Here is a 21,471-nt window from a genome sequence, read left to right as displayed (position 1 = left end):
CATTCATTCCACAAGTATTTCCTGAGAACCTGCTCAAGGCCAATGCTATGCCCATGTCGGGGATGCAGCAGAGAGCAGCGAACGCTGCTGAGGCTTCAGGGATTAGTGGGGAGAAGCCAGGGGTTTTGAGGTGGCCAGTGCTGCGGTGGGGAGGTACAGGATGCTAGCAATGTGCCCAGAAGGGCCCCTCCACTAGTCTTGGGGTACGGGATGCAGAGAAGTCCCTTCTAGGGTGAGGATGTCCAGGCGGAGAGCAGAAGGAATGTGCCTGCCACTGGGTGAATGGTGAAGCTGTGCTATGAGTGGAGCTCTTGAGGGGAAGGGGGCCGGAAGGAAGAGCCAAGCAAGGGGTACCCGGTGCGGGGCGGGGGGGGGGGGGGGGCGGCGCGCTCAGTCGGTTTAGCATCTGACTGTTGATTTCGGCTCAAGTCATGATCTCACAGTTCGTGAGTTCGAGCCCCACGTCAGGCTCTGCGCTCAGTGCAGAGCCAGCTTGGGATTCCCTCTTTCTCTCTCTCTCTGCCCCTCTCCCGTGCTCTGTCTCTCTCATGTGCTCTCTCCTTCTCTCTCTCACTCTCAAAATAAATAAATAAATAAATAAATAAATAAATAAATAAATAAATAAAGCTGAAGAAGAGCTAAGCAAGGTTCATGGCCAGAGAGGTGGGAAGCCCACACTTAGGGCATGGAAGAAGGAACAGAAAAGGGACCTGGTGATGTTGGATGTGGGGAGGAGGATCTGGGGCTCATTCGTTCACTAGTGCACACTTAAGAAGCACCTCTTACGCACTAGGCACAGGGCTAGGTGCCAGGCAGCACGGCAGCATGGAGGCTGGAGAAACCCGTTTGGCTATGGCCCTGACACAGAAGTGGCTGCACAGTCAAGGCCCGGTGGACAAAGGGCAGGGCAAACCGCAGCCAGCAGAGCTTGGGCAGGGTAGCCTAGGGATGGGCTCTTGTGGCAGAAGGCAGTGAGCATCTGACAGATTTGACCAGCTGCTTGGGCAGAGGACAGGAAGGACAGGCAAGGGGTCCCTTCCTCCAGGTCATATGAGGACCCAAGGTTGCTCCCACCAGCCCTATCTTGGTTCTCACTGGCCACGAAGGGCACCTGAGGAGATATGCCAATGCTAGGCAATCTTTTTTTCTTTTTAACGTTTACTTACTTATTTTGAGAGGCAGGAGAGCGAGAGAGAGACAGACAGAGAGAGAGAAAGAGAGAGAGAGAGAGAGAGAGAGAGAGAGAATATGGGCAGGGGAGGGACAGGGAGAGAGAGGGAGAGAAAGAATCCCAAGCAGGTTCTGCACTGTGAGCACAGAGCCCGACAGGGGACTCTAGTCCACGAATCGTGAAATCATGACCTGAGCCAAAATCAAGAGTCGGACACTTAACTGACCAAGCCACCGAGGCGCCCCATTGCTCGACAAACTTAAGTAGCCACCAGATCCTGTTTCTGGGAGCAAAATATTCTTTCTCTTGGTTTTAAAATTATCATAAAAAATCACAGAACTGACATGCAAATACATTCCTTTTGTAAACAACATTACAGAAGTATCCAGAGTAAAAAACATGTTTACTCGCCTTCCATACCACCCCCTGTCCAGAAATGACCCCATTGACTGTTTGGTGTGTATCCTTCCAGACTTTTCTCCTACACGTTCATACATATAGAGTGTCCTTCCTGTGAGCCAGGCACTCTTCTCGGGCCTGATTTATGGGGCTTCATGAGTTTTAACTCCTCTAATTCTTACAACAACCCTATGAGGTAGATACATTATTTTTGTTATCACCATTCTCTAGAAAACAGAGATTCATAAAGGTTAAACAATTAACCCAGTTTCACAATGTGAGAAAATGGCGGAGCAGGAATTTAAACACAGACCGTCTTATTCCGGAGTCTGTGTCTCTAATGCTATACCTCTCCTGCCTACACAGGCACACACAGAGAGACGAGGTTTCTTAACTTATATGGAATCACTCCAAGTTGTGTGTGTGTGTGTGTGTGTGTGCATGTGTGTGTATATGTTGCCTTTATTCACAATTTAATTCTAAGCTCTACTCGATGGTGGGGTAGGTAGGGGCAAGTGAAGCTAATGGTCTCGTTGCTGTGTGAGTGAAAACATGGCGGAACCTCTGGGAAAGGCAATTCGACTGTATTTACCAAAATTCGAAATTTCACTTCTAGGACTCTAGCGTGCAGAAATACTTGCAAATGAGCCCCAAGATACAAATACAGAAATATTCACGTGTTCACTATGATGAAAACACCACTGAAATATTTATCGGTAGGGAATAAATTAATGATGCCGCATCCAACAAATAGAATATTATGTGGTCATGAAAAGACCAGGGCAGATCCACAGTCGTGACTTGGAAGCATCTCCAAGAGTTATTGAAGCTAAAAATAAATAAATGAATGAATGAATAAAAAACAAACAAAAGCAGGTTACAAAAACAGTATTTATGGTATGACCCTACTCACATTAAAAAAAGAAAACGGGGGGCGCCTGGGTGGCTCAGTCGGTTGAGCGTCCGACTTCGCTCAGGTCACGATCTCACGGTCCGTGAGTTCGAGCCCCACATCAGGCTCTGTGCTGACGGCTCAGAGCCTGGAGCCTGCTTCAGATTCTGTGTCTCCCTCTCTCTCTGGCCCTCCCCCCGTTCATGCTCTGTCTCTCTCTGTCTCAAAAATAAATAAATGTTAAAAAAAAAAAAATAAATAAAAAAAAATAAAATAAAATAAAAAAAGAAAACGATAACCCTAAATATATGTGTTCTATGTTTCTAAATGTATGGAAAAAGTTCTTGGGCACCTGGCTGGCTCAGTTGATGGAGCACGCAACTCTTGATCTCAGGGTCATGAGTTCAAGCCCCATGTAGACATTATTTAAAAAATAAAAATTTTTAATTTAATTTAAATTTTTTTAAATTTACATCCAAACTAGTTAGCATCTAGTACAACAATGATTTCAGGAGTAGATTCCTTAGTGCCCCTTCCCCAGTTAGCCCATCCGCCCTCCCACAACCCCTCCTGTAACCCTCTGTTTGTTCTCCATATTTATGAGTCTCTCATGTTTTGCCCACCTCCCTTTTTTTATATTATTTTTGTTTCCCTTTCCTTACGTTCACCTGTTTTGTCTCTTGAAGTCCTCATAGGAGTGAAGTCATATGATATTTGTCTTTCTCTGACTGACTAATTTCACTTAGCATAATACCTTCCAGTTCCATCCACAAAGAAAAATAAAATATTTTTTTAAAAACTCTGGAAGGATACAAAACAAACAATTAACAGTGGTTACTTCTCAGGAGGAAATAAAGGGCTGGGAGTGAAGCAAATTTTACGGTTTACTTTTATACTTGGAGATGGTTTGAATATTTTAGAATAAGGATGCATTGTCCTGGCATTTAAACTTTTTTTTAATTCTAATTTTAATTTATTGGGGGGGGGTGGTGCAGAGAGATGGAGAGAAAATCCCAAGCAGGCTCTGTATCGTCAGTGCAGAGCCAAACGTGGGGCTCGATCTCACAACTGACTGTGAGATCATGACCTGAGCTGAAATCAGGAGTCAGATGCTTAACCCACTGAGCCACCCAGGCACTGCTAAATTTTAAAAAATAAATCAAAAAGACTAACTCAAGAGATGAACTGACCCCAAAGGTCAGCACCAGAAAAGTTGGGATAGGGGTGCGGCTAAAACCTGCAGAGGCATTCACCAGGTCTGGGCCCTGGGGACAGAGGAGCTTGGTGGAAAGCAAGACGCCAGGGGTAATGGGGTTAGGAGATTTAGTTGGAGTAAAGTGGCAGAAAGATCTGCAAAACACACAGCTGGTAAAGGACTGTTATCCAAAATACACAAAGAATTGTTAAAACCCAACAATAAGAAAACAAACAACTCAATCAAAAAATGGGGCAGGGACACCTGGGTGGCTCAGTCAGTTAAATATCCAACTTCGGCTCAGGTCGTGATCTCGTGGTTCGTGAGTTCGAGCTCTGCGTAGGGCTCTGTGCTGACAGCTCACAGCCTGGAGCCCGCTTCGGATTCTGTGTCTCCTTCGCTCTCTGCTCCTCCCCTGCTCATGCTCTGTCTCTCCCTCTTTCAAAAATAAGTAAAAATTTAAAAATATATATATTAAAAAAATAAATTAAATAAAACAAAACAAAATTTTAAAAAATGGGGCAAAGACTTCAACAGACACCCCACTCAAGAAGAGAGACAGATGGCGAGTAGGCATATGGAGAGATGTTCAATGTCATTAGAGAATCGCAACTTCAAACGACAAGCAGATATCGCTATATCCTGATTAGAATGGCCAAAATCCAGAACACTGATAACACCAAATGCTGGTGAGGATGTGGAGTGACAGGAGCTCTCATTCATGGCTGCTGCGGATGCAAAAGGGTACAGCCACTTTGGGAGACACTTTGGCAGTTTCTTACAAAACTAAACATACACTTACCAGATGGTCCAGGAATCACGCTCCTCACTATTTACCCAAATGAACTGAAAATATACATCCACACAAAACCCTGCACATAGATGTTCACAGCAGCCTTGTGCATAATTGCCAAAACTTAGAAGCAATCGAGAGGTCTTTCCGTAGGTGAACAGATAAATAAACTGTGGCACATCCAGACAAAGGAATATTATTCAGCCCCAAAAAGAAACGCGCTATCGAGCCATGAAAACACATGGAGGAACCTTAAATGCTGATGACTAAGTGGAAGAAACCAATCTGAAAAGGCTGCATCCTGTATGGTTCTAACTCTGTCATTTTGGAAAAGGCAAATATGGAGACAGCAAAAAGTTCAGTGGTTGCCAGGAGATGTGGGGGCGCCGTAAATGGGGGGGGGGGAGGATTTTTAGGGCAGTGAGACTATTCCGTAGGATGCTACTAAGGTGGGGTGCCTGGGTGGCTCAGTCGGCTGGGCATCCGACTTCAGTTCAGGTCATGATCTCGCGGTTTGTGAGTTTGAGCCCCTCGTCGGGCTAAAAGGTGGATATAGGTCATTACACATTTGTCCCAACTCATAGAATGTACAGCACAGAGAGCCCTAACGTGAACAACGCACTTGGGGTGATAGTGATGCGTCAATGTGGGTTTATCACTTGTAACAAATGTACCAGTGTGGTGACAGGCAGCTTGCCCATGCGTGGGGACAGGGGTATGTGGGAACTCCGTACTTTCAGCTCAATTTTGCTGTGAACTAAAACTGCTCCAAAAAAGGAAGCTTGCTAATTAATAAAATATATCTCTGAGACCCCTATTGTGCAAAGGTGCTTTCAAATAAATGGGCGGGACTCCCGGAGCCCTTCCTGCCCCAAGCCTTACCTCAGCTTGGGTAACTCACCAGGTTGTTGGCCAACGCATTGGGACTCAGATCTAGCTCCCCAATCGTTTCGTTCACCTGGTGGATGGAACCAATAAGGCAGGCTGGCAGGTGAGTTTGCTAAGGAAATTTTCTGGGTGCTAATCATGCAGGAACAGGATGGGACTAAGCTGGCAAGGACAGTCCCTTACTCTCTCTGCTTAACTACTTTCTTTGCAAACATTCACACTTCTTTTATCATTTTAAATGAGTGGCTTTAGGCACCTGGGTGGCTCAGTCCCTTAAGCTTTGGACTTCGGCTCAGGTCATGATCTCACAGTCCATGAGTTCATGAGTTCGGGCCCCGCATCGGGCTCTGTGCTGACAGCTCAGAGCCTGGAGCCTGCTTCAGATTCTTTGTCTCCCTCTCTCTCTGCCCCTCCCCCACTCACACTCTGTCTCTCTCTCTCTCTCAAAAATAAACATTAAAATAAACATTAAAAATACTCTCAAAAATAAACATTAAAAAATTAAAAAAAAATAAATGAGTGGCTTTATCAATTCTAAATGAAAACTAACCACATTCTAGACACCTTGGAAAAACATAAAAAGAAACAGCCATTGTAATCTCAGTGCATGCCTACTTTAGGACTCGGACTTCTCTTCCATTCATTATCATGATCATGCTCCATAGAGCTAAATAATCTTCATAGTATTTTAAATGGCATTATATGAATCTACTTGGAGAACGTACTTTAATACACTTAATTGTTTCATGGCTATTGAATACTTAAGTTGTTCATCATTTTTTTGCAATTGTAAATAATGCTGTGGTATACACAGAGAGTTGTTTCCGTATTTTGGATTATTGCTTTAAGAGACATTTTCAGGTGAGGCATGGCTGGATCGGAGGGTATCTCAACCTTGTTTATCACTGTTGAAGTCTCTGCCTAGTTCAATGGCCCCTCTTGTCACCCTCTCTAGGTTTGCATTTCTTTTCGTCTTAGCCTCAACCGGTCTAGGATATATCCTTTGCAGAAGCCCCATAATCCTATCACTTCTCACTGCCTTCACAAAAAGCGGGGTTCACTCTTACTTCCATTACCCTCAAGGGTTCTTATAAACTGGAGGACACTTGACCAATGAAGACGCCAAGGAGGGACATGAAAATCATAGGAAGGGAAATGGGTTAGTTAGGTTGAGAGGAGTGTGGGATTAAGGAGGAAGAGGAGACATTAGAAAAAGGGCCAGGGAAGTGAGTCCCTGAAGCAGCCTCTGATGGGATCACTTGTGCTCATCTTGAGAAGGGTTTCTGAGAGGTGTAGAAAGCGAGGGGATACAGAGGGACACATGGTTTGGCTGGTAGCAGTGGGACTTGAAGGTCAATGGGCTCTTTATGAGATGGGACCATCTGGCGGTATTTATAACCTGAGAGGGTTATTTGCCGGATGAGCTCTAAGGTCCTCCAGAGATGGGGTTCTGCGGGTCCCTGGCATAGAGTTCAGAGTCACAAGTGAGATGTGGATCAATAAAGGGAGGGCTAGAGAAGTAAGATTCTGGAAGAGTCCAGGTGATGCCAGAGAGGGCAAACTCTGAGCCCAGGTAGGAGGCCTGGCAGGTGAGAAGTGAGGCCAATTGGAATGAGAACAATGAAGCTGGGTCTTTTTTTTTTTTTTTTTTTTTTTTGGTTAATGTTTGCTTATTTTTGAGACAGAGTGAGAGCAGCGGAAGGGCAGAGAGAGAGGGGGACACAGAATCCAAAGCAGGCTCCAGGCTCTGAGCTGTCAGCACAGAGCCCAACACGGGGCTCGAACTCATGAACCGTGAGATTGTGACCTGAGCCAAGGTTGTATGCTGAACCAACGGAGCCACCCAGGCGCCCCAACAAAGTTGGGTCTCAAGCTCACTTATCTGAGGGCCGAGGGCTTCACCATGACTTCTTATTTGCTACCTATAACTATAATTCTTTGGAAGACAGAAGATATTTCAACGAATATGTCAACAAATATTTCCAGTACTTCTTCCTCTGGGGCTCTTTCCAATTATCCTAGTAAAATAAATTCAAACCAAACAACCCTTCACAGTCTCAAATTCTTTTAGAGCACAGGTCGGGCTTAACTAATTGAAAAAAATCAACGAGCACATAAGGAAAGGAGCTAATAACGTGTGTCACAGACACAAGCCCTGGTTACAGGTCTGCAGCAGGTGTATTTGGTCTGGATTGTAGACGGCACCATAAAAGGATACAGGGTGGGTTGTCTTCCAGATTCTTCCTTGCGGCATTCTTCATCGCGTTCCGCGCAGCGAGGGAGACAGTCAGGTGCTCGTCTACTGGCACCATTGGCAAGGCAGTGACATTGATGGTATCTATGTTCCCGAAATAAGCCATGATCCAGTTTCTCGTAAACTGACAAACAGTACGTTTCCACTTAAGAATCTGTCATTTCCCACTCCGATCTTGTTCTCTGTTCAGCCAGCCTCCTGGAAATCACAAATACCATAGAACCACCTTAGAAAGCACAACCACGCTCGTCTGGTAAGCAGGGCTGATGGCAAGGTGCACGCTGCCTGCGACACGGGGGATAAAGGCCTTCATCTGACACGCCCGTCTTGACTGAGGATTTCAGACACATCAACTTTTTCGGGCCTGTCGATGTTCGCCCTGTTTGCCAAGAAAGCTGTTCTAGTTTTTACAGTAAGGAGACTAGAGTGTTGGAAAGGCCAGGGCTCCAGAGCACCCAGCAAATCAGTTTCCAAATCAGAAAGGAAATCAAATTCCTGTCTCTCTGAGGCTCATCTGCAAAGTCAGAGATTTGGATTAGATTCCTAAGACCCTTTTCCGGCTCTCAGCTGCTCTGATTCTATGATACTGGGTCTATCTCCTCAGCATGAAGCTGGTGATCTACCTGAGGCTTTCTGCCCCCTCCCAGAATGCTGGCCCCATCACTACTCTTCCTCCTGCCTTCAGAACACTCCGGCTGGACTGCCCTCCTGGATCCTTGCTTATTAACCAGGAGTTCATTCTACTATTTGTGGATCTTCCATATCCTGAGCCTGGTGGCATAGGCCTGTTTCTAAGGAAGTAAAGACTCAGATCGGCCCTCAAGAAGCTCATACATAATGGAAGGAGAGAGGAAAGGTAGTTTAGTGGGAAAATTAACCAAGGCCCCTCTCATCACATCCCCTCTCCCTCTTCTTCAGTTGATGCCTTCTGCTCTGCCCTTTTCTACGCAACCGCTCATCCTATACGCCCGCCCCTCTGAAATTGCTCCTCGTCCCTGCTGTGCTATGCTGCTGGCCTCTATGCCTTTACACACGCAATTCCATCTAGCCAATGCACATCCCAGGTGACACATCTTTTAGAAAACCTTCCTGAATTACTCTAGGCCATTAGTGACCACCCCTCCTCTGGAAAGTTCAGGATTCTGCTTTCATCTCTCCATTACAGCACTTACAATTCTGAACGGGAATTATTTGCTTCCACACCTTTTTCCATCAGGCAAGTTGCTCCCTAGGGGTTCGGCACACTCAATATTTGATTCCATTTGAGACTCATTCACCACGCTTCTTTCTAGTCCAGAGAAGCTGTCCATCAGGGCGTGGGGCTGTCCCAAGTCAGCTGGATTGCAGGAAAGGCTGTCCCAGGCCCACGTCAATATTACTTCCTCTTTCCTGCTCCCAGCCATAAGCCATGTAGGCAAGGGGGAGAGGGGTAAGGTGGAAGCAGGTGCACTGCAGGGCTCCTTGTTTTCCTCCTACTCACTCCCCAGCATGACTGGAAAACTATAGCATGTTCTCTGAAAAGCAGGCTTTTAGGGCAACCCTGTCAAGAAGGCTCTTGCTTTAACTTAACATTCTTACTCATGCCTAATGGAAGAATTGACTATTACTATGCTCCTTAAAAGGAATGTTTAAGATACGCACGCCGTTGTCTTCTGAATTTTCCATCATACCCTTTCAGGTATTCTCCGAGATATGACAAGTCTTTACCGTCACGACTTGGGGAGGAAAAACGGATGGGGGAGACAATGAACTTCATGGAATGAACAACACTGCACGGTGTTGGGGCAGGAGAATAGCAAACGTTCTGCTCTCATGTGGCAAGTATTCTGCCAGCCGAAGTGCGAATGCCCTCTGTTTAAAGCTAACACGTTAGGGGCGCCTGGGTGGCGCAGTCGGTTAAGCGTCCGGCTTCAGCCAGGCCACGATCTCGTGGTCCGTGAGTTCGAGCCCCGCGTCGGGCTCTGGGCTGATGGCTCGGAAGCCTGGAGCCTGCTTCCGATTCTGTGTCTCCCTCTCTCTCTGCCCCTCCCCCGTTCACGCTCTGTCTCTCTCTGTCCAAAAAATAAATAAGAAACGTTGGAAAGAAAATTTTTTTAAAAAAAATAAAGTTAACATGTTAAACAATTTTAAGCATGTTAAATACGTTAAAACAATGCTGACTTTGGAATCAGGATTCAGGTTTGCCTTCAGCAATGACGGACTACTTACTGAGTGCCCGACACAAGCCAGCGGTGTTCTTCCTGGAGACAGGGTGGTGAGCGAAACCAGACTTGCTCCCTGCTCTAAGGGACTTCTGTCTGCCAGGGGAGACATGCGGTAATCAAACAATTATATAAATAATTGTGAATGATAACTGTGACCACTGCTCTGAAGGAACATACGCAGTGCTGTGAGATGAGCTGAGATTACGTAAGGATGTAGGCAAGCTTGGAGGAAGAGCAGGAGTTAACTAGATAAAGGGGATGGGGAAATACCATCCAAGCAGAGGGGAGCAAGTGTAGAAAGGCAGGAAAAGGCGAGACCTGTGCATCGCAGTAGCCACTAGCCACATGTGACAACTGAGCCCTTGCAATCTGGTTAGTGTGACTGAAGAAATGAAATTTCAATTTTAGTTAATTTAATTTTTTTTAATGTTTATTTATTTCTGAGACAGAGAGAGACAGAGCATGAGTGGGGGAGGGGCAGAGAGAGAGGGAGACCCAGAATCTGAAGCAGGCTCCAGGCTCTGAGCTGTCAGCACAGAGTCCGACGCGGGGCTCGAACTCACAGACCATGAAATCATGACCTGAGCTGAAGTCGGGACGCTCAACTGACTGAGCCACCCGGGCGCCCCCGATTTTAGTTAATCTAAACTTAAAAGCTGAAACAGTATCAATGTAAAAGCATTGATCATATGTTGAAATGATAATATTTGGGATATACGAGTTAAATAAAATGTTCGAATCCATATAACCTGGTTTTTAAAAATCTTTAAAATATGGCTACTAGAAAATTCTCAATTACATACGTGGCCCACATTATGTTTCCATTGGGTAGTGCGGGATTAGACTGTGCAGGTCTTGGTTCTAGGACATGGAACTCTCCCCTTTTTAATACACTGAGGTGTAGTTGGAAGAAAATTGCACTTGGAGCCAGAGACCCATGGGTTCTGCCCCTTATTGGATGGATGGACTGGGTGCACTCGCTAAGCACCCAATAAACATCCCTTGAATGGTTCTGAGTGTCTTTATTTTTCAAATGGAACCAATAGTTCACTGTTAGGACTTCAGGGGATCTGGAGTTGATTCTCGAGTAGTTCTCTGCCCTTGCTCACTGTGCCACCTTGAAGCGGTCCCTGGCCTCAGTTTCCCCTGCTCGTAAAAGCTGATGAGAGTCAGGAAACTGCAGTCTTTGGAAGTGGGCAGGGCGGATCATCGTCCTTCTTCTGTGCGTCTTACCTGAAGACATAGGCGAAATCCGACGAACTTGGGGCCGGTTCCGCCACGGGTCCCTCAGGGGACCCCGCAAAGTTCTGGATGGGACACCCGACATCCACCAGGAAGGGGTGCCCTTTGCTTTGTGCTCGGGGAGGAAGAGGAGGAGGAGGGGCGTCGGGGAGAGGTCCATTTTGCTACTGTGAGTCCTGGCGTTCCCCAGGCAACGCCAGGCGCAGTCACCACTGCCACCCTTCCCACAACAATGGAACCGTAGTGAGCCACCGCTGCGTCCGCGAGACGCCGTTACCACAGTGATGGTCCCGGGTGGTCGGGGAGACCAGACCAATGGGCTTGTGGGGAGGGAGAGTGTAGTTCCTCGTCCCAGCCTATCGCACGGGGAATGGAAATGACTCCAGGAGACATTCCCCCCCCGTGGATTGTCTTCAATGTATCGAGGGCAGTCCTCAAGTGTTTCTGATGCTTCGCGGAGGCTCCCGTTGGACACCCCGCCGCGCCGGGCACCCCCCTATCTCTCGGTGGTGGAGGCCGGGGCGGGGCTGCGCGTGCGCGCGCTGGTGGGGGGCGGAGCATCCCAGGAGCCGTGGTAGCGGTGGGTGACGCGAGCCTCTGCAGGCGGTTTCCGGCAGGTATCTGGCTGCCTTTTGTCCCTGGCTCCTGGGGCGCGACTGTTCTGAGCCTGGCGTCGCTCCAGGGCCCGAGGAGGGATGGGACGCCCGGGCGTGCTCCAGGGGACCCGGGGCTTCCCCGCCGCTGGAGCGGCCCGAGGGCGCGGCACAGGGGGCGGAGGCTGGGTTCATCCCAGGCCGGTCTCCGCACTTCTCGGAGCGGGTTTCCTCGGTGAGAAACCGGGGTGGTAGTTCCTCCCCGTCAACCGGCTGGCCGTGAAGAGGGTTAGATGAAGGCGTGCGTGTGAACGTTTGTTCTCTACGGCTAGTTGAGTCCAGCAGCCCCGGGTGGCAGAGTATCTGCGCGGCGCGGCTCTGAAATCTTTGAGGGACGCATATCTCTTCGAGAATCCAATGAAAGTCAAAAACTGCCCCCTCACCTTCTTGTTAGGTAAAAATAGGATAGTGTATGTTGTGGTCCATGGCAAACTGTAAAGCCTTGCCCAGTGATGAAGTGATTATTGTCATCGGCGCAGAGGAGTAGACCTTACTTGAAACCCAATTCCACCACCTTCCCACCGCGTGATTGGGAGCGAGTTACTTTACTTCTCTAAGCCTCCGTTTTCTGATCTGTAGACTGGGACATACTTCACTTCATCTATTTCTCAGGGTTGTTGTGAATATCAAATGCTCACAGCTTTTTATAAACACCAACACACTATAACAACCTGTAAGTGGGTAACTGTTGTTATCTCTGATTACAAATAAAGAAGCCGGGGGGGGGGGGGCAGAGAAGATAAGTTCTGGGGTCCCACTGGGGCTGAGTGGCAGAGCCATGACTGGAACCCAGATGCTCTTCCTTCACTTCCTTAGAGCTGAGCCCTCTCTCCCCAGGGAGTTTCACTAGACAGCTGCCTTGGGCCACGGGGGTCAGCTGGAACTTCTGGGTCCACACTAATGTTCCAGGATCCTAGGGACTCAGCCAAAGTTGTTCGTGGATTATTGGTACTGACTTAAAAGGCAGCTCCACCAGACCCTTCCTTTTCCTCATCTGTAATATATTGATGATCGTTCTCTGCTGAAGGGTTATGAGAATGGATGAGGTTGTGAGGGAATTGTTCCTGGTAAAACCCGGAGAAATAAAGTAACTTGGCTAGGGTTTAGCAGGCAATTGAGGGGCAGAGCCAGACCTGGAACTCCAAGTTGCGTCCAAGTGATACACTCAGGCATGACTGGAGGCTTTGCAAGAACAACTTGACTAAGTATTTTTCCTTTTTCAGATGTCTCCAGATGCTTGGAAGGGCAGGTGCTGCCTTTTAGCTGTTTTTTGTTCTTTTGGTTTTTTTTCCATAATTAACACATGAATATATTACCATTGTAGTAATTTATTAAATCCAGGAATTTTTTCCTTTAATCTAATTTGATATTATAACATGGAATTGCCACCACTTGACCATTTTTTACCTATAAAATGACAATGTCACTTAAGCCAGCCATCCCATTCCCCTTCCCACATTAAGCATATTGAGCAGTTTGGTGTATCTTTCCAGATTTTATTTTGTTTTATTTAATTTATTTAAGAGAGAGAGAGAAAGTGCATAAGCAGGGAGAGAGAGGGGGAGAGACACAGAAAGAGAGAGACTCTTTTTTTTAAAAAAAAATTTTTTTTCAATGTTTATTTATTTTTCTTGGGACAGAGAGAGACAGAGCATGAACGGGGGAGGGGCAGAGAGAGAGGGAGACACAGAATCAGAAACAGGCTCCAAGCTCTGAGCCATCAGCCCAGAGCCCGACGCGGGGCTCGAACTCACGGACTGCGAGATCGTGACCTGGCTGAAGTCGGACACTTAACCGACTGCACCACCCAGGCGCCCCTAAAGAGAGAGACTGTTAAGCAGGCTCCACACCCAGCACACAGCCAGACATGGGGCTCAATTCCATGACCCTGACATCATGACCTGAGCTGAAATCAAGAGTTGGATCCTTAACCAAGTGAGCCACCCAGGTGCCCCGATTTTCTTCTATTTTTTTAATGTGCACACCTACATTCTTGCCTTTTTTTTCTTTTATTTCTGTCTTCTCTTATACCATCATAGTATACACATTGTTCTGTAGCTTGCTTTTCTTTTTTTTTAATGTTTATTTTTGAGAGAGAGACAGAGTGCAAGCAGGGGAGGGACGGAGGGGGGTGGATAGAGGATGCGAAGTGGGCTCCCTGCTGACAGCAGAGAGTCTGAGGTGGGGCTCGAACCCACAAACCGTGAGACCATGACCTGAGCCACAAGTCAGATGCTCAACCTACTGAGCCACCCAGGTGCCCCTGCAGCTGGCTTTCTTAATGTTAGAGTATGTTGGGTTCTTTCCAGGTCAGTCCATATACAGCTGCCTCGTTGTTTTTACTTGCCCTGTAGCATTCCATTGTAAGAACACAACAATGTATTTGGCTGTACCAACCATTGGTAGACATTTTGGATTGTTTCTGTTTTTTCACTGTTACCAACAGTAGGGAATTTTTTTTTTTTTAAGTTTTTAAATTTAGTTGGAGAGACAGAGTGTGTGGGAGAGGGGCAGAGAGGGAGAGAGAATTCCAAGCAGGCTCTGAGCTGCCAGAGAACCATGAGACCATGACCTGAGCTGAAATCAAGAGTCAGATGCTTAACTGACTGAGCCACACAGGCGCCCCAACAGTGGGGAACATTTATCTGTACCTGTCCAATTCTTTGTGGAGGACAAACTTTTAGAAGCAAATTTGCTGGCCAAAAAGTATACACATTCAAAATTTTGCTAGGTTGAAGCGCCTGGGTGGCTCAGTGGGTTAAGCACCCGACTCTTGATTTCGGCCCAGGTCATGAGCTCACAGTTGTGAGATTGAGCCCCATGTTGGGCTCTGTGCTGAGCATGGGGCCTGCTTGAGATTCTCTCTTCCTCTCTCTGTCCCTACCTTGCTTGTGCATGCATTCTCTCTCTGTCTCTCTCAAAGAATAAATAAGTGAACTCTAAAAAAAGAAAATAAAAATTTCCTAGCTTTTGCCTAACTGAAAAAATTGTAGCATTTTATGTCTCCACCTAGAGAAAATGAAAAGTGTGGGTGCCTGTGTGGCTCAGTGGGTTGAGTGTCTGACTCTTGATTTGGGTTCAGGTCATGATCCCAGAGTTGCGGGATGGAGCCCCGCATCGGGCTCCACAGTGGCGTAAGGTCGACTCATCTGTTTGTACCCATGACTTTTCCTGACCCTAGGAGAAGGGAGCATTGGCCTTTCCTTCATCCGGCCAAAGATGCCTCTCTTTGGAAATACGTTCAGTCCCAAGAAGACGCCCCCTCGGAAATCTGCTTCTCTCTCCAATCTGCATAATGTGAGTATCACTACTGGGCCCATCCCGGTGTGCAGTGTGGCTGAAACATCAAGCCTGGTCCCTGATGGAAAGTGTCGTCCTCCAGAGGCACCCTTGTAAGGAAGACATCCTTCTAATTCATATTATTGCTATTGCTAAAAACCTTTTTAACTCTTGGGGCTCCTGGCTGGCTCAGTCGGAAGAGCATGTGACTCTTGATCTCAGGGTTGTGAGTTTGAGCCCCATGTTGGATGTAGAGATTACTTAAATAAATAAAATATTTTTTTTGGTTGTTTTTTAATTTTAGAAAGAGAGAATGCAAGCAGGGGAGAGGGTCAGAGGGAGAGAGGAGAGAGAATCCCAAGCAGACTCCATGCTCTGTGGAGCCCAATGGGGGGCTCAGTCCCACAGCCCTGGGATCATGACCCCAGCCAAAATCAAGAGTCAAATGTTCAACCAACTGAGCCACCCAGGCATCCCAAATACATAAACTTAAAAAAATTTTTTTAATGTTTGTTTATTTTTATTTTATTTTTAATTTTTTAAATCTTTAATATTTTTTTCTTTTTTTTTAATGTTTATTTTTGAGACAGGGAGAGACAGAGCATGAAAGGGGGAGGGCCAGAGAGAGGGAAACACAGAATCTGAAGCAGGCTCCAGACTCCGAGCTGTCAGCCCGGAGCCCGACGCAGGGCTCGAACTCACGGACTGTGAGATCATGACCTGAGCTGAAGTCAGACGTTTAACTGACTGAGCCACCCAGGCACCCCTAATGTTTGTTCATTTTTCAGAGAGAGAGCACAAGCAGAGGAGGGGCAGAGAGCGAAGGGGGCACAGAATCCGAAGCAGGCTCCAGGCTCTGAGCTGTCAGCACAGCGGGGCTCGAACTCACGAACCGTGAGATCATGACCTGAGCCGAAGTTGGACACTTAACTGACTGAGCCACCCAGGTGCCCCCAAATAAGTAAACTTTAAAACAAAACCAAAAATGGGGTGCCTGGGTGGCTCAGTCTTAGGTTAAGTGTCCAACTTCCGCTCAGGTCATGATCTCGTGGTTTGTGAGTTCGAGTCCTGCATCGGGCTCTGTGCTGACAGCTCGGAGCCTGGAGCCTGCTTCGGATTTAGTGCCTTCCTCTCTCTCTGCCCCTCCTCCCCTTGTGCTCTGTTTCTCTCAAAAATAAATAAACGTTAAAAAGAATTAAAAAACAAGAAGAAAAACCAAGAACAAGAAGATTTTTAAGTCCTGTTTGGAAATCATTGTCAGAGCGTGTTCAAGAACCTAGTAAGACAGTCAATCTCATCGTGATTCGGGCTCCAAATGACACTAGCCAGCTCGCCTTCAGTTTATTCCCAGGACTTAGCCAAGAATCCATTTTAGTTGTGTCTAAGAATCATACTCATTCTCAAAGGATGATGTTCTGCCACCGTTAGTGTCATTTAAGGCTGTGTGGAAGCTCTGGACAGCAGCTCCTCAAGGGCGGGGCTGGTCACATTCACCTTGGAATCCCTCGGCCTAGTCCTGGCGTGGTGTGGCTGCTGAGTGAGTCGTAGAAACTTTGAAAACCATGTTACAGACCACCTATGACTGACTACTGGTTGAGTGTTAGCATTTCATGCCTTTTTTGTGACCTGTAGCGCCCCATGGTGAGCAAGCGATCACCTTGGGGCTTATTAACCTTTAAAAAGGATTTTCTACTTTATTAAAAATGTATGGTAGGATTTCTTAAAACCGTTAAGTGCCAAGTAGACGTCAAATAATTCAAATTTCGATATATGTAGTTTTTCTAGAAAACCTGTATCTTACAATAAGGTGGGACGTTTCTTCCCTCTTAGAGTTTAAAAGGTTTCGTTGTGGGGCGCCTGGATGGCTCGGTCGGTCAAGCAGCCAGCTTCAGCTTAGGTCATGATCTCAACGGGTTTGTGAGTTTGAGCCCCACGTCGGGCTCTGTGCTGTCAGTGAGGAGCCTGCTTCGGATCTCCGCGCTCTCTCTCTCTCTCTGTCTCTCTCAAAAACAATAAGTAAACATTAAAAAAAAAAGTAGGGGCTCCTAGGGGGCTCAGTCAAGTGAGCGTCCGACTTTAGTTCAGGTCATGATCTCATGGTTCGTGAGTTTGAGCCCCACATCGGACTCGCCGCTGTCAGCCTGTCAGCGCAGAGCCCACTTTGAATCCTCTGTCCCTTCCCCGCTTACATTCTCTTCTCTCAAAAAAAATTTTTTTTTAATTTATTAAAATAAATAAAAGTTTTTGTTGTTTTGTGCCTTATTGGATTTTCTGACTTTTAACAAAACGTTACGAAGTGTGCGAGGTAAGGATTAGAAAAAGGAAGTTAGCCGCTGGGATACAAATACAGTTAGCAGGAGAGTCACTAGGACTGGGGTCCCCCGTGTGCTTCCTGAAGCCTCCCTGCAGTGTCTCATCCACAGCTGGACCGGTCAACCCGGGAGGTGGAGCTGGGCCTTGACTATGGAACCCCCACTATGAACCTGGCAGGGCAAAGCCTGAAGTTTGAAAATGGCCAGTGGATAGCAGGTGGGCTGATTTCTTGCCGTTCTGTCCAGCAAGATTGTGGAAAGGAAGCCCCCACGTAACTAACTGCTCGTTCTGTCCTTCCCCAGAGATGGGGATTAGCGGAGGTGTGGACCGGAGGGAGGCTCAGCGCCTACGCAGGCGGAACCAGCAGTTGGAGGAAGAGAACAACCTCCTGCGGCTGAAGGTGGACATCCTGCTGGACATGGTGAGGAGGGTGATGGGGAGGGGCGCGTAGGCTTTCCTTTTGGGGAGGCTCCACGGAGAGTCATTCCATCCAGCTGATTCCTTTGGAATGCAGTTTGCCCAGGTAAGTTGCTTTGAATCCAAAGATACAAATTTTTTTTTTTTCACATTTATTTATTTTTGAGACAGAGCATAAACCGGGGAGGGTCCGAGAGAGAGGGAGACACAGAATCCGAAACAGGCTCCAGGCTCTGAGCTGTCAGCACAGAGCCCGACGCGGGGCTCGAACTCACGGACCGCGAGATCCTGACCTGAGCCGAAGTCGGACGTCCCACCGACTGAGCCACCCAGGCGCCCCTGAATCCAAAGATATAAATGAGAGAGCCCCTACTCTCAGGGCCTCACTGTCTCGCAGGGAGATGGACAAGAAACAAAATGACAGTGCCTGGGGGCAAGAGTAACAATTGGAGTGTGCGTAGGGCCTGGCACCAGCACAAGCAAAAGTAATTCTATCCAGTCAGGAGGGTGTCACAGAAAGGGATGTTTGAATTGAATGTAGACGGACCAAGGGAGGATTGGACGGTGGGAAGAGGGCATTCCAGGAAGAAGGACCGTCTGCTCGTGGCCCGAAGTTGTCCCATATCCAGCGGGCATTAGTGAGTGTCAGACCTGCCAAGGGGCCCGCTCTGTGCTAGTGTCGGTTTCCTGTGGCTGCTAAAAACCCTGCGGGCTGTTGGGACTGGGGGTGCCGGTGAAAGTTGTGAAAGTTGGCCGGGAGGCAGGCGCGCCTCTGCTGTCACGGTTAAGAGCAGGCGTTCTGGAGCTAACCTGCCTGGTTCCTTGTTCGGCTCCACCACTGGCCATGTGACTTCAGCGTGTTGTTTACCTGCCCCGTGTGAAGAAACTTAGTTTCGTTGTCGAATAGGCACAATGCTAGAATCTGCCTCATGCTGAGTTAATCACACAAGCACCTGCAATAGTGTATTGCTCAGAAGGGCCGCTCTTATTTCAGGGTAAGCCGACCTCCACTCTGGAGAGTAAAGTTTCTGTCCCTGTCTTGAATGTCTTCCACCTTCTACTCAGGGGCTTTCTCAAGCCCCCTGAAAGACCCTAGTAAGAAAAGTGGCATTCTTTTTGGGGCATTTTTTTCCCCCGATCACCATTATGGGAGCCACAGCTCAGAAGCTACTCAGACTCTTATTTTTTTAGCCTTAGAATGGTCCATTATGTGCCTTTTTCATCCCCTGAGGCCTGCCGTCTTCAAGGCAGTGAACTTGGTGCAATCCTAGGTGACCAAAATGTGGAGAGGGTGGACTGTGATTAAGTACCGGAGGCCCTGGGTTGTCAGGGGGTTGCATTCTGCCCGGGTACAAAGGGGTTCCCCTCGTGGGGGCCGTCAGCGGCGTGTGAGGGTACGGATGCTCTCCCCACCGCACAGAGCTGCCCTCGCAAACCTGCAACAGCCCCGGAAGGTCCTTCTTGGTTAACGGTCCGCTGCCTCACTTTCAGCTCTCTGAAACCACCGCCGAGTCCCACTTGATGGAGAAGGAATTGGAGGAACTGAAAAGCACCAGCCGCAGGAGGAAATGAAGACCCTGAAGACATTCGCTAGGAGGAAAGGGAGAAGCCCACCGATCAGAGGAGGTGGATGGGGCTGAGGGGTTTTTCTAGCCGAACTAGTGGCCCAGAGTGTCCTATCACGGGGCCGGAAGGCACCGGCCCCCTCGGTTTGGCAGCGGGAACACACTGGTGGAAGCCAGGACTCCAGGCCAGGGCGGTCCTAGGAATGAGCACTGGGATGCTGTCTAGTCACTCCACGTACGAATGCGCCTTCCCAGGTTCGCCCTCACCGGACTGATGCTGTGGCCAAAGCGGCTGGAGTTCATTGTCTCCCCCCTCACGCTGGGCTGGTGTCCGGGGTGTGGCACCAGTTCTAAAGAGTCCTGCCTCAGGGCCCTTGGATGAGCAGCTCCCCTGGTCCTCCGCGCCCCTCCCCCCTCCCCCGGGCCTACTCGCTTCATCCTTTGAAGAATGCTCAGCCCCCAGATCCACAGCCTCTCCTGGCCGCAGCTTGTCAGTGGCCAGCACCAGCCTTCCACGGGCAACACTGCATTTTTGTGCTACTTTCCTGTTTACACGTTTTTCTGAAAATTAAATGCCAGTACGTAATCTGTGTGTGGCCAAAGTGACTGAAAAATGAAAGCAGCAGTTCTTGAAGAAGTACATAGAGCCTGGAGTCGAAGCTTCTGTTTCGCCGTCCAGAGACCGAATTTTTGAGTTGTGGGGAAACGCCACCACGGCAGGAGAGGCGCTCCAGCTTCCCGGGCATCGGCAGAGGCCGACCTGGAACAGAAGCGGTGTCCCTGCCCAAATTCTGCTGCAGCCCTTCAGAGATTTGCCACCAGCCTGGACCTGGCAGGGACCGAGCGGTCGGGGTGGGAGGCTGCATTCCTAGAGTGGGAATTTGCACCCACGTCCGTGTGAGCTGCTCTGGTTGGAGGAGGGAGTCAGTGAGAGGGAACCCAGCTCCACAGTTAAAGGGGAGGGCGCCAAGACGCGGACAGAGTCCAGGGCTTTAGACTGGGGATGGCCACTATGGTCAATAATTTCTGAAAGCCGGTGACTTGCCTAGGACAGGCCTCAGCACTTTGCTCCTGCTCATTTCTTCTGCTCAGCCCCGCGAAGCAGGGACCATCAGCACGTGTCCTTGCAGGTAAGGAGCCAGACTCCAGGAGGTTCAGAAACCGGTCCGGGGTAAGGAGCCAGACTCCAGGAGGTTCAGAAACCGGTCCGGGATCGCACAGCAGAAGCGTGGGAGCCTGTGGACTCCTAGTTCCTGGCGAAAGGGAGGGGCCGGGTGGGGCACAGCCTCTGTTGGAGGCTGCTGTCCACAGCCCACCCTTAGGAACAGCTTTAGGGGAGACGGATAGAAGCTCCAGCCCATAAACCTTACTTTCTGATAGGAGAGAACGCTGAAAAAATTAGGGGAGGTTACAAATACGTGTGGGATTTAAGTCTCCAGGTGCAGATATTGGGAGCAGTTGGGGGTTGGCATTTCCTAGGGCAGCATCGTTGGCAACCACTTCCTGAGTGCCTTTGGTGCCAGACAGCCTGTTGCTAATTCTCAGGATTCAAGTGTGTCATCGTCCCCTGCTCTGAGATGAAGAAACGAGTCCGGCAAGGTGACACAGCTGGAAGGGACGGAGCCCAGGCTGAAACCTTGGGAATCATGAGGGGCAGGATTGGGTGTCCGTGATGTGGGTCCCCCTCTGCACCCCCACTGGTGCCGGAGGGGGTTGGAATCGCTATGTGGGACCATTCTGCAGTGAAGGAGGACTTTTCATTTGTTCAATGTTTATTTTTGAGAGAAAGAGAGTGCAAGTGAAGGGCAGAGAGAGAGGGAGACACAGAATCCGAAGCAGGCTCCAGGCTCCCAGCTGTCAGCACGGAGCCTGACATGGGGCTCAAACCCACGAGCTGTGAGATCATGACCTGAATCAAAGTCGGATGCTCAACCAACTGAGCCACCCGGGAGCCCCAAGAAGGACTTTTATTTTGAGTGAAAAGGCAAATAAGCCATTGGTGGGTTTTGAGCAGAGGAGTGTGACGATCAATTTTTTTTTTTTTTTTTTTTTAATCCTCTGGCCAGATCCTCTGCCTTCTGTGTGGAGAAAACAGACTGAAGGGGGCCAGGCTGGGACAAGACAGGTGGCAGGAGAGAAGGTGAAGTGGTCAGATTCTGGACTGAATTGAAGGTGGCACCCACCAGTGTTTGGTGTTTTTCCTCGC

General features: G+C 48.5%; 2 protein-coding genes across 4 annotated transcripts in view; one reads left to right on the top strand and one right to left on the bottom strand.

The window, feature by feature from the left end:
• The window catches only part of FAM227A (family with sequence similarity 227 member A), an 85,338-nt gene extending 74,033 nt beyond the window's left edge, over nt 1–11,305 (bottom strand). Inside the window, exons 1-4 of the mRNA XM_086712268.1 lie at nt 11,030–11,305; nt 9,801–9,889; nt 7,557–7,790; nt 5,364–5,434 (exon numbers count right to left, since the gene is read on the bottom strand). Of these exons, the coding sequence (XP_086568394.1) occupies nt 5,364–5,434; nt 7,557–7,698 (213 nt within the window). The 5' untranslated portion in view covers nt 7,699–7,790; nt 9,801–9,889; nt 11,030–11,305. The remainder of the gene's footprint in view (nt 1–5,363; nt 5,435–7,556; nt 7,791–9,800; nt 9,890–11,029) is intronic.
• A 279-nt stretch (nt 11,306–11,584) lies between these two features.
• CBY1 (chibby 1, beta catenin antagonist) lies at nt 11,585–19,851 on the top strand. 3 transcript variants are annotated; one of them, XM_025926974.2, is made up of 5 exons: nt 11,585–11,655; nt 14,873–14,988; nt 17,394–17,499; nt 17,586–17,704; nt 19,192–19,851. In XM_025926974.2, the coding sequence occupies exons 2-5, from the start codon at nt 14,911–14,913 to the stop codon at nt 19,270–19,272; spliced, it is 384 nt and encodes a 127-aa protein (XP_025782759.1). In that variant the 5' UTR covers nt 11,585–11,655; nt 14,873–14,910; the 3' UTR covers nt 19,273–19,851. The 3 variants fall into 3 exon arrangements, with proteins under 3 accessions (XP_025782759.1, XP_086568387.1, XP_086568389.1); XM_086712261.1 differs by lacking the exon at nt 11,585–11,655 and adding an exon at nt 11,678–11,866; XM_086712263.1 differs by lacking the exon at nt 11,585–11,655 and adding an exon at nt 13,532–13,626.
• The last annotated feature ends 1,620 nt before the right edge of the window (nt 19,852–21,471 follow it).

This window comes from Puma concolor, chromosome B4 (genome assembly GCF_028749965.1).
Source record: "Puma concolor isolate L17-30 chromosome B4, mPumCon1.1.hap2, whole genome shotgun sequence".
Classification (NCBI taxonomy): Eukaryota; Metazoa; Chordata; class Mammalia; order Carnivora; family Felidae; genus Puma; species Puma concolor.
The sequence above is the reverse complement of the archived record's forward strand: the minus strand, read 5'-3'. Positions and strand labels throughout refer to the sequence as shown.

Coding starts and splice junctions, on each gene's coding strand:
- CBY1 (XM_086712261.1), top strand. CDS start 11,734: ATGGGACGCCCGGGCGTGCTCCAGGGGACCCGGGGCTTCCCCGCCGCT. Junction 11,867..14,872: donor TCTCGGAGCGGGTTTCCTCG/GTGAGAAACCGG, acceptor TCCTGACCCTAG/GAGAAGGGAGCATTGGCCTT. Junction 17,705..19,191: donor TGGACATCCTGCTGGACATG/GTGAGGAGGGTG, acceptor CCTCACTTTCAG/CTCTCTGAAACCACCGCCGA.